At 50.8% G+C, this 12,623-nt stretch overlaps 1 protein-coding gene across 2 annotated transcripts in view; it reads right to left on the bottom strand.

Moving 5' to 3' along the window:
• SYT13 (synaptotagmin 13) overlaps window positions 1–12,254 on the bottom strand; it is a 39,583-nt gene extending 27,329 nt beyond the window's left edge. The window contains exons 1-2 of one of the 2 annotated variants that reach the window (XM_058662463.1): window positions 11,975–12,113; window positions 5,577–5,674 (exon numbers count right to left, since the gene is read on the bottom strand). In XM_058662463.1, coding sequence (XP_058518446.1) covers window positions 5,577–5,579 — 3 coding nt within the window. In that variant the 5' untranslated portion in view covers window positions 5,580–5,674; window positions 11,975–12,113. Of the gene's footprint in view, window positions 1–5,576; window positions 5,675–11,974 lie in introns of both variants that reach the window. The other variant, XM_004585380.2, reaches the window with a different exon arrangement.
• Between the last annotated feature and the right edge of the window lie 369 nt (window positions 12,255–12,623).

Genomic DNA, 12,623 nt, shown 5'->3' with positions numbered 1-12,623 from the left:
AGAGTAGTTAAGGAGTAGCTCCATAATGTCATTGTGATTAAATTAAACTTGCTAGAGGATGGCTAATAATGGGAGAATCCGAGGTCTATGCAAGGGGAAGAATGAAAGCAGTGTAGGTCCAGGGCATGCTCACAGCATTGGGAGGCAGCCGGCAAGAAAAGTTGAGGTTGGAAACATGGAGGTAAGGAAAGAGACGGGGAGGCCAGGGTCCAAAGGGCTGCAAACACCAAACAAAAGATCCTGAATTTTATTTTATAAACAGCAGATCGGTTTGGAGAGTTTGTGAGTAGGAGAATGGCACTGACAAAATTCTCAATGAATCAGATCAGCAGGTGCACACAGGAAGCATGGAAATGGAGAAAGTGAGGTAAGACCTGTCCAAAGACATGCTGAGAGTGATTCAGTGGCAGCAAACGGAGGACTGGGTCAAGGTAGAGAGTTCAGGTAGAGAGGGAAAGTGGCATGTCTGAGTCTTCTCCAGGAAAGGGGTGGGGACATAGCAATGTGTAAGGGCAGGCATGAATCCAAGAGATCCACACCAGGAGGAAAGAGTCCCTGAGTGTGAGGCAATGACTAAAGGCATGGAAATGCCTGGATCACAGATTTTTGGTGCTATTTCTCTACCAGCAGGTGGACTTCAAGGAATGCCCCCACTTAGGCGCTATTTCTGACATCTGCCTCTTCATTGTATATCCAAAGCCAGTGTGAAACCATTTCTTAAAAGAGACACAAACCCACTGTATTTCCCTTCTGGGTCACTGGGCCAACACTGGAGCAAACCACAAAACCATTGTCACAGAAATCAAATTTTGTTTCTGTCAGAGTACCTGGTTTCAAGCTACTGTAAACAGGAGATCGTCTACCTCAACTCATTTCAAGTGCCTAGAAATGGCATAATAGCAGTCCCCTACTTCCTACCTTACAGGTATGTCTGCTTATTAAAAGGTGGGAGGTGTGCAGAACACTGTGCTGGATGCTGGGTCCCATGGGAATATGCAAATAACTTCAAAACGTTGTGCAGACCCTCCCTTCATTGTCGTTAGCTCTTTGGTTTGGTGACTACAGCTAACGTTGGCTAAGGATCTTATCACTAAGGATCCTAGCAACCTAGGTAACTGACATTTCACAAAGCAGATACTCATGAAAGTGTGGACAACCAAGGATATCCACAAAGAAAGTTGACTATACTGGGACCAGGAAGAACTGAACGCTGGAGAACCAGGATGGGGGAAGGTCACCTGCCAGAAGTGAGCTGTTGGGCTGAGGGGCAGGCGCTCTCCAGCAATTCATGAAGGAAGTCACAGGGCAAGTGAAAGCCCCTCCAGCTTCCCATTTCAAGACAAGTGGAGCATCTTCTGTTTCCCATTCAGATCCTTTATAACAGATCCTCTCTTTCCTTCAAGATGAACTTATGGTAGCCAAACCATTGCAAGTGACTCAGATACGTAAAATATCCTGAGAGTCAAGGCCAGTGATGAGGGCTTGTGCTTATTTATTTTAAAGAGTTAGCTATTTATTTGAAATTCGAAGTTGGAGAGAGAGGAAGCGTGCACCTCCATTCGTTAGTTCACTTCCCAAATGGTCCCAATGGCCAGGATGAGGCCAGGACAACAGCCAGGAGCCAGAAGCTTCTTCTGGGTCTCCCTCATGGATACAGGGACTCAAACACTTGGGCTACTTCCTGGTGCTTTTCTCAAGCCATTGTCAGGGAGCTGTATCAGAAGTGGAACAATTGGGACATGAATCAGCACCTATATGGGATGCCAGCATCGCAACTGGCAGCTTAACCCCTAACTGACTCATGTAGAGCAGTTTTGGGGCATTCATCTTCTTCATCCACTTAGAAATTTGGATTCCATAGGTGCTACCAAGGGGGAGCAGGAATTCACAATGGCCAAGCCCATCTAACCTTCAGGTTCAAATAGCAGTGTCTGAGTTCAGGTTCAGGTTTATAAGTCTCACTTGCTTCTCAATTCTAGCTCAGCATCTTGAGCACAAAATGAGCATTTTTCTTTCTGAGACCCTGCTTCTGGGTGCTCTTCAAGCTAGTTACCTATAGCTGATTTGAGCAAGAAGCCAATATGAATTGCAAGGCCAGAGCATGGCCAGATTTGGCTAAGATCCGTGATCCTGTGTTCACATCTTTCCATTGTTTGTTTCCACATATCCAGCATTGAGGTTGCTGTGTCTGAAATCGTAGTCACGGTGCTGCTGCCTAAGGCACCTGTTCCATCAGGCAGAGATGAGCTCATTAAATGACGTGACTGCAGGAAATGAGCAAAGGGTCCGCCAGAGCACCAGATAGTAACTTGTAGCATGATATCACTTCCTTGCCTGCCTTCCTCTGCAGCAGCCTTGGCCCTTCCTCGATGTGACTGTGACAGGGCAGGGAGTGGAGGGCATCTGGAACACAGGGCAAGCTCAGAGTCCACAGGAGACACTCTGTGCATGCAGCTTTTCCAGTGCCTCACTAAGCCACCTGGCCCAGCCTCACCTTCCTCTCCTTCAGACCACTCAATCCTTCCCCATTCAGTGTCTCAGCTCCAGCCTTCTGAACAGCTAGTTCAACTGTGTGGTCCACAACACATTTCCAACTAAACCCTAGCCTCTGGTGTGTGTGGGGGGGAGTGTGGGGCATGGGGGGAGAACAATGCCCCATTGCCTTGCAGCTAAGTCCACCTGCCTGCAGTTCTCCCTAGTACTAAGCAAGTGGAGGACAGACACCTGCAGAGAAGGAAGTCAATAGAAACTGACAATTCTGAAACAAGCAGTGGGTGCAGCAGCTAAGATACTGCAGGGGGAGGCACATATTCCATTATCAGAATGTCGGGGTTCAAGTTCCAGCTCCACTCTATTCCAGCTTGCTGTAGCTGCAGTTGGGAAACAGTGGTGATGGCTCAAGGTGGGAGATGCAGAATGTGCTCTGGGTTCTTAGCTTCAGCCTGGCCCAGTCCTGGTTCTTACAAAGCATTTGGGGAGCGAACCAGTAGATGCAAACTCTCTTTTTCTGTCTCTGCCTTTTGAATAGGTAAGTAAATAAGTGAATATCACACCAATATCACCTCATTCCTCTCCTTATCCCCAAAGGCACGCAGAGGCATCCTTTAGCCGAGTCACGCCCTGCCCCACTTCCCTGGCCTGGAGTTTTCCTATTGGCTGCAGCTAGAGGTGGAGGCACCAGGAATCCATTCCTGCTCATCCACCTGCCCAGCCACTCACCCTCATTCAGTCTGCACTCCCCCTCTCTTCTGCTATCGTCTCACTCTACTATACTTGCTAAGAGAGTGAAATCTACCTTGGATTACACGGATGGACCTGGAGATGGAGGAAGCCAATGAAATGTGTCAAAGTCCCCAACAGTCTGGGCCAAGTGGACTAATGCCTCCATTTTGCAGAATTTTCACTGGCCCCTGCACTCCTGTTTTATTCATATTCATGTATACAATTGCCTCTCATTAGTTGACTCTATCTAGGTCCAGAAACACGCTGGCTAGTGCGTCTCAGAAAGCAAGAAGTTAGACTGATGGTAATGGGGAAAATGATAAGAAATTCCAAGTGCACAATCCAGTCAATCAACTACCCCAAGTATCATTGTAATACCCTTTGGCCCTGTGTGAAAAATCCTCAGGACTTTCCCATGTTATAAAGCATTGATAATGTCCTACACTTAGGAAGTCAGCCTCCAGCCAGTTCCTGGGTGGAAAGCCTTATGTGTGTTCATCACATCTCACCACTCAGTGTTCCCCATCCCCCAGCATCACACTGGTCCAGTGATGTCAACGCACAAGGAAGTAAGACCAAAAAATATCTGTTGGCCCAGGATTGCAAGGTCCCCAGGTGTCCTAGGGAAGCAGATTGGGACCTAGGAGGGGTCCATGCTTGGGAGAGAAAGATGGGGCAGGTGCCAGCTTGCTGGGAGAGGTAAGGAGAGGAGCCAGGGCTCTCCACGAGAGGGCCACACTCTCTATGCACCATGGAATGTGTCCACTGCGGTGCCCATGTGGCCCCCTGTAATGGGCACCCAGCACACATAGTTGATGTTTGTTATACACCTGCTGGTTACTGATGGATATTTTGAAGAGCAGAATTCGGATTTCTTTTCATTATTAAGAGTTTAGGAAATACTTCAGTGAAGAATCGCTTTGCACCCACATAGACAGCTCTAACAAGGGAAAGGCAAAAGAAAAACTGTGGGCAGGGAAGGGGATACCCAGAACCTTTGTAGACTGCTGGCGGGAATGGGCTGACCCTGTGGACAGTGGCACAGCGGCTCCTCACTAGTGTGAGTACAGGACTGCCTTATCATCCAGGAATTCTACTCGTACATATATCCATGCCATAACTAAAAACAAAAGGGGTAGATTCTGTGACGCTGTGAGTCAAGCCATCATTTGGGATGCCCACATTCTCTGTTAGAGAGTCTGGATCTAAATCCTGGCTACTCTGCTTCCTGCTAATGCATCCCAGGAGGCAGTAGGTGATGAATCCAGCACTTGAGTCCCAGTCATCCATGTTGGAGACCTGGATTGAGTATCAGGATCCTGGCTTCTGCCCGGCCTAGCCCTGGCTAATGCTTGCATTTGGGGAATGAAACAGTAGATGGCAAAATCTCTGTCACTCTGCTTTTCAACTAAGCTTTAAAATAAATAAAAAATAACAGAGCTATCCAGACAAATGTGTGTGCAGAAACGAGCAGAGCAGCAGTACACACGAGAGCCAAAATGTCCACCATCTGATGAGTGGATACACAGAATGAAGTGTATCGAAAGTGGAATATTTTACAGCCTTAAAAATAAACACAGTACTAAGCAAACCTTCAAAAAAATTAAACACAGCACTAATATCTTCTACCATGTGGACCACCTTGGGATGTATTATGCCAAGTGGAAGGAGCCAGTCACAAGGACCACATATTGTGTCATTTCATTGAATGGAATTGTCTAGAATAGGCAATGAAGACAAAAAACAGATTTCTGGTTGCCAGGGACCGAAAGAGAGAGTGCTATAGCAAGTGACTGGTTAATAGATACAGGACTTTATTCTTGGGGAGGAAAATGGTTGAGCACTGGGTGGAGGTGGCAGCTGCGCGTTGCTGTGAACGTACTAAATGGCGCTGACTCACACACTTTGAAACGGTTCGTTTGATGTCAATTTCATCTCAATGAAAGCTTTGAAAACAACTGCAATCAGTGCCCCTCACGTGCACATTCATGGTTGCTGCGTGAATGAACAAACAAGGCTATTGCGCACAGCCCTGTCTGCACAGGCCCCGCCCACCTCCCAGGCCTGTGTTCTCTGGGCATCCCGACCCTCTGCTCCTCAGGCGGGCGGGCCTCTTCCCAGGTCCTCTTGGGTCCTGCTCTTCCTCCTGCAGCAGGGCCTTTGCACATGCCCCTTGCTCTCATTGTGGAGCCCCTGACATACCTCTCAGCACCCTAGCTCACTTATTCTGCAACTCCAGCTCCCAGCTCAGTCACCATTCTCCCCAGCCCAGCAAAGCTTTTCCTGACCTCCCTGGGTAGATGAGGTGCCCTTTGCACTCTGTGGTACCAGAACTGTCTCTTCGGGTCACTTACCATTATGTATCTTCTTGATTTGTGCTCTTCTGTTAATGTAGCTTTCCTCCCAGTTACACCGTGAGGTGCATGAGGCTCACTGTGGCACTGGAGGCACCCTGCCCATTTGCAGGGAGAGGGAGGGTAGAAGGCATCATGCATTTGTCAGCTATTTTTCTTCTAAAAGTCTACAGACCCATGATTTCTTACCAAATTGGTGATGGGGACCCTTCCTAGGCACACATGTGTGTGTATAGAATCCCTTAGTTCTTAACAGTTGGCTCCACGAAAGCCTTCTCACCCCTCCACTGATGAGGGTTCTCCCACATTTGCCAGCAAGAGCAAAGTCTGGAGGTGCAGAGTACAGTATCGCTCTGGCAGAGGTGGAAAGGGAACTGCCCCTGATGCCTGGAAGAACACACATTTCCTCCATCATGAACTAACGGTATCTCTATTCCTCTCCCTGCATCCCAAGAAGTTGATCGTAATCCAGTCATTGTCAGAAAATCTGGAAAAACACACAGCAGTGTTTTCTGCTGGCATTAACTAAAGGTGCTAATGAATAGTCAGTCCCATACAGACAAGAGCTATGAGCTTGAGTCACCTACATGGAGCCACTGGGAAAGGTAGGAGCAGTGAAAGGTCGGGACATGCCCTTGGGGAAGGCGAGACGGACACACTCACAGAGATCTCTGTTGTGAGGGCTTCCAAGGGCTGTTTCTAGCTGGGGAGTGCTTAGCTCCCTGAAATAATCTATGCTAATTCCTTGATGAAAAATTCATACTGTCTTCCACGTTGCTAAGCAACCAGCCCAAACATGTTTACTGTGTAAAAATTTCTTGAAGGGGCCTGGGTTGCACCCAAAGCCTGAAAGTGTGATGGAAGTAAGAGATGATGAAGCAACCAGAAGCCTGGGAAAGGTACTTCCTGTGAACCCACAAAGGTGCAGGTCCATTCACAAACACCTGCAGGCCTTGTCTGGGAGGCACAGTGGCTTAAAAAAAATTTGACTCATTTTCTACCCTTCTCCAGCTCTGTAATCACAAATGTGGCATCTGATGCCAGACCAGTAAAAATCAATTCCATCTCTGCTGCTACACAGGGGACTTAAGTGCCCCTTGCTTCATTTTTTCTGATCTGTAAAATGGCAATAATAACCATGCATATTTCCTAGGGTTATTGTGAGAATGAAAACTAATATGGTAGCCTAAGTACTTAGGACAGTGACTGACACAAGTACAAGAGCCTGGTAGATGCTAGCTGTTCTGTCAGTGCTATTGATTACTCTGTGTATCTTCAGTTGTGGTTCACCTGAGTGGGAGAGTTCATCAGCCAGGGGACCAACTAACCGTGAGCCATAAAAGAAATCCCTCTGAAGGCTTTAGCCTGCGAATCCACGAAGATCAGACCTTCCAGCAGCCCAGACAGAATCAAATCAGTCCTAGGAGTGTGGTCAAACACTGGGGGACCTCCTGTGGTCAGTGGGGTGCAGGGGACAATGCAGAAGAGCAGCTAGCTTCAATTGGAGAAAGCTCTATTTTGGGGTGAAGGCAGGAATGCCCTCCCAAACTGTCCCAAGCCCCCCGGAGGGTCCCTCTCTGCAGTTCTAAGGGGGTTTTATTGTCTCCTCCCTCATCAGCAAGAGCATATGTCTATTCCACTGCTGTATCAGTGTGCCCAACATGTGCTCTTGAACCGTGGATGCATGAGCCCATTAGCTGGTGAAATATGATACCTGTACCCCTGGTCCACCCTCACACAGGTGCAGATGAAGATAATCCATCTTAGAGGGCACAGGGTGTGGTGCTGGAGGTCCAAGGAAGAGGAAAGCCAGCAGGAGGGTTAATGGGGCACTAGTGATGATGTGGAGGCCCCAACCCAAAAGGGAAAGAAGGAAGCAGCCGCAGGACCAGCAGCAGGAGGCAGTTAGTTAGCCAAGTGGCTCATCACAGACCACAGAAAGGACAACCATAGTTCCTGGTTCTCCCAGTAACGAAAACATGGGCTTGATATCCAAAGTTCACAAACCTAATATTACAAAATGACACATTTTAATAAGAACCTTACTGGTTGACTGGTTACAAACAGGAAAGTAAACCAGTCATAAATGTGGAGCTGGATGCAATTTTGTAAAGTGAGCACACACACACACACACACACACACACACACACACACACGCAAGCAGTACCTACATGGGGAGGGAGGGCAGGAACAGAAGCCAAGCTGCTCCCTTCACCCCTCAAATCATTCCCTATTTTCCCCCACCCCCAACCCAGGGCAGCAGCAGCTTCTATAAATTGGGCTTGGCTTCAGGCTTCTGTGCATGGATTCACAGCTTCCCTGCATCTCTTATTTTGTGTTAGGTACCAGATGACTAACTCAAAATAAACACTGGAGCGCTCTCACGTGGTGCCCAGCACGTCAGACATTGTCAGGGGCCCAAGAAAAATGGATGGGCCTACTGCTGACCTTGGGAGAGAAAATACTCCACCATGCACCTAAGTGTTAACACACAGCACTTACATGATTTCACAGCAGCTGGAACTCATTCTACCAGAGTTCCATCAAACACAATATCAGGACTCCCAACATCTCTGGAAGGAGAATGGGTTTTTCTAACATGGCAGTGCTGTATGGGAGGAGGCAGAGGGACAGGGGGAGAGAGAGAGAGAGAGGCCTGGGCACCACTGCTGAGGTCTGAGCAACTTTACCCGAAAGGCTCAGGCCACAGGTTAGTTTGAGGGACAGCACTGGGTCTTTGAGGAGAACAAGAAGATGCTCAGAACGGAAGTTCTGGGAAAGCAGGGCGGTCTCCCGCTAAGTGCTGAGTGAGAGAGGCGCTGAGCCCTGGGGTCTCTGCTAGCTCAGCTGTTCTCTGGGCTGGGCAAAAGGCAATCTGTTCTAGAAGGACCCAGGAAGGACTGGGGAGCACCTGTGAGAACCCACCTGTCTGGCTGCTGCACAGGAACAGCGTGTGTATACTGTTACCCTCCCCACCTGTGCCTCCCTACTCTGCCTGCTGGCTCCTGCTTCCAGGTCACTGGGTGGTAACAGAGCTCAGGGCTGGGCTGGCCAAAAGGGGGTTCCCAGCAGATCCTGGCAGAGCAGGAGTGGTGGGTATAGGAAGGCTAAGTGCCTGGGAGCTGGAGAAAGAAGGGAATAGAAAAGCCCATGAGAACTGGGTGTGGAAGCTGGCTGGGACACAAAAGGGGGTAGGTGACAAGAGCTTACATCCTCTGCCAATTCTCACTTGGCAAGGACCCTTGACCTTGTTGTTCTGGGACTCCGTTAGCTTCCTAAGAGGTCTAGGAATACTTCCCCCAGGGTGTGCAAAGCAGGAGGAAATACAAGACAAGAGAGTACCAAGGAGCAGTTGATTGAACTGAATTTATAAAAACACCTAGAGATGTGTGTGTGTGCGCGCTGCTTTCTTTGTGCAATAAGTAACGGGATCTAGCAGCCAACCTCATAAACAACTCATCATTCAGAACAAGAGATGCGTGCAAATGTGATAGCAGAGTGCAGCAGCTGTGGGGTACGAGGAAACAACCCGGGCTTCCTCTGGAAAACAGAGCTGTGGGTGTGGGAAATGCTACAAGAAAAGACAAGCTTTAGTTAGAGGTTGGTAAAAGCAAAGCTAGACTATTCCCTTACCCAGGACCATAAAACTCTTAAAACTCTCTCACTGGGAACTTCAACTTCATCCATCAGATTCCCAAGTACAGCCTATGAATCCAAGGGATTTTTTTCAATCATCTCAACCAGGCCCAGGCCAGGACTGTGCCAATCCACGTGCCAGTCAGTTCTCATGGGATGCCATAAGCCTCGGAAGCCTCTTCGGGAGTCTATAGAGAGCTGGACCCCTTCTTCTCCTTCCCCGTGCCCTCTCTATTTAGGGGGCATATTCAGCAAGCTCTCTAACTGTTGTTCATCTGGCCAACTTGTGCCCCACATGCCCTCCTGCTGTCATCTACCACCGAGAACATCACGTCCTTTCCTCATTCTGAAATGTCAGTAATGTTGCCTTGCTCTGTTGACTTTGTCTGAGTCAGCAACCAAATGCCTCTGAACACGAGGGCAGCTAGGGCAACGAAAAGACTCAGCCTCCCCACATTCACCCCTGTACCCTCAGCACCTCCCACCATGTCCCAGATCCTATGCCTCCCTCCACCCATGGGAACCTAGCAAGGGCTTGTGAATGGCTAGGTGCCATGTATCAACTTGGTCTCCTCCCAAGCATATGCCTGGCTTGAAAAGACACACACAGTGCACGCACCCACATCTGAAGAAAAATCTTGGACAACAACACAACTGGCTGGATTATGGGGGCCTTGTCCATCAATTTCACCTGGCACCTGGCAGTGGCTTGATACTGACCAGGCACTGGGGATACATACAAGTGGCTGTACAGAATCACATCTATTTGTAACAAATGCTGTAAGAGTTTGAGAAGAGCCATGCGGGAGGGAGCACTGGCTGAGTGGGGCGTGGACTTATTTCCTGTGCAGGAGGTAAAATCTTCCCTGATGTTTCAACAAAGATAGATCTAAAGGGCAAGAAAGAGTCGCCTGTGAGAAAAGTCAAGATCCAGAAGGGGAGCAAGAAAAAAGGTCGTGGCATCTTTTAAGAATGATCACAAATCAGGGGAGGAGAGAGTGTAGGGGAGAGGACATGAACTTGGCTGCAGAGCAAACACCAGCCAGATGGAGCAGGTGGTGCTGGCAGGGAGGGGCTTAGTGAGGGCACAGATAGAGAATCTAACCAGCTCAGTGAAAGGTGCACAGACTTCTCCAGCTGTGTGGACTTGAGTGAGTCAGCCTCACTGGGCTTCGGTTTCCTCATCTTGATGTTGAATCCTCCATTGGCTCCTTCACCTGGCTGGTTAATGCCACAATGAATATGAAGATCTTAGGACAGGCGCTGGTACAGATTATGGACCAGATCAGTGTTTGCTAGGACTTCTTCCCGTGGCAAATGGTGGAGGATTGCAGGCAGGAGAGAGATGCAACCTGGTCGATCTTTCACAGATCACCAGCAGTGAGGTGGGCTCCTGTGTGTCAGTAAGACCAAGAACTGGGAGGTAGCCCAGAGGTCACTTATGACAGGGGTTCTCTCTGGGGACGGAGGAGCCTGGAGAGTCACCGTGGAAGGCAGAGTAGCTGTCCTCAGGTGCACTGAGGAAGGAGGAGGCAGCTGGCCCCGGCTTCCGGAGAAGCACTCGTTCAACCCCGCCGCAGCAACGAGCCCACTCCTCCCACTTCCAGATGGTTCTGGCCCTACGTCCTGCTGCCCAGCTGGCTCCTGCCGAGCCTGTGTCAATGTCACTTTTCTTAAAGGCGCTTAAAGACAGCAGCCTTGGACACAGCCTCTGCCTCTCTCCTCTCCCCAGGCACCCAGTCCTAGGAGCTTTTGAATAATTGATGAGGGAAGGAGGAAGAGGCATCCGGAGGCCTAAAGATGCCATTCAAGTTGTCCCTTGGGGGAGGGAGGGAGGGAGATGGGTTGCTCCCCCCTTCAGGTGCCAAGGATGCTGTTCCCCTTAGGTCCCAGACCCCAATCTTCACCCCTCCCACCTTGGGAATGCACCCCAGGAGTCCTAGCTTATGCAGGGGGGACAGCAGCCCCCCAGCCTTCTGCTGCTCTCTGCAAAGGGGGAAGTGACCACCCCAGGGAGCTCTAGAGGATAGCAGATGCTACCAGAGGAGGTAAAAAGCCCTCTGGGGTCCAGGGACAGCTTCAGGGACCTTTGAGGGGTGGCCCCAGCAACCCACTGTGACTGGCTGCAGCTGGGAGCTGCTTGGGTTGGGGAGGGGACCAGATGTTCAATGTCCCCTGTTCAAATGCCACTCCCACATACACCCCGGCTCCCCGGCTTCCATGGGGACAGCAGCCATCTCCGCCCTGGTTCGAGGAGACACCCTCTTCTCAGCTGTGGCACAGTTTATCCTGCATCAACCCCACAATTGCCTCCTCGCTCTCACTGTCTCCTCCTTGTCCCCCCTTACTTCTGCAGGCTTCTCATTTTTCACAGTCCCTTGCCTAGTGCCACCACCCTGGTTTCCTGAAGCCCCATTCAGTACTTGCTTGGTTATCTGTCTCCCTTCCCAGTCTGCCTCCCAGCTTCCATCCTGTTCACCTCCCCTTTCCCATTCCTTCCCCTTTAACCCTCCCTGTGGATGCCCCCAGTTCTTTCACAGGCCCTGCAGTGTCCCCAGCCCACAATGAGCCTTCCTGTCCATCTCCCAGCACATCTTCCCCGCCCCCACCAGGCTTCCCCTATCCCTCAAGCACGTCTGTGGTTTTCCTCCTAGAGAGACAGAGAGGCTCTGTCTTGCAAAGGAGACCCTAGCCACCTCCCCACTTCCCCCAACATTGTAGCCCCGAGAACCCCCAGGCGGTGGCAGGTACAGCAGCTCACCTGTTGGACAGGCTGGAGCACACCGGGCTTCGCCTTCTCCGGGTCAGGATCCTGGTCCCGCGACAGCAGTCCCTTCTTGGGGTGCAGGTGCCTGCACAGACAGGTGACACCGCACAGCGCGAGGATGCTGGTGGCAGTGCCCAGCGTGGCGCCTAGCGCAATCACCGGCACCGACAGCACCATGATGCCGGCTGCCCGCGGGGACTGGGTCCGGGCAGCCGCGCACCTGCCGTGGTCGGGCCCACCTCCCGCCGCCTCTGCCGCCAGGCAGCTCGCGGGATCCGGGCGAGCTCCGCTCCCTGCCACCACAGGGGCGGTGAGTGAGCGAAGGCGGGGGCACGGCTGCGAGGACGTCAGAGGAGGAGGGAGGTGGCTGGCCCCAGTGGCTGTCACCCAGCAACCCCCACTCGGCCGGCACGTGACAAGGCCGGCGTCTCCACCCGTGCACCCGGGACCTGAGGGCTCTCTCAGACGGTTCTCCTTGCTTGGAACACACAGACACACACACACACACACACACACACACACACACACACGGACTGTAGGGCCCTCCACGGCGGTCACACACTCCCTTAGCAGGTAAACAGTGGCTGGGACTCAGGCCTGAGACACTGGGTCCTTCTCCCGGGCAGGTTACTAACCCTTTGCT

Source organism: Ochotona princeps, chromosome 4 (genome assembly GCF_030435755.1).
Source record: "Ochotona princeps isolate mOchPri1 chromosome 4, mOchPri1.hap1, whole genome shotgun sequence".
NCBI classification, from domain to species: Eukaryota; Metazoa; Chordata; class Mammalia; order Lagomorpha; family Ochotonidae; genus Ochotona; species Ochotona princeps.
This window is presented reverse-complemented; position numbering and strand designations above follow the sequence as displayed.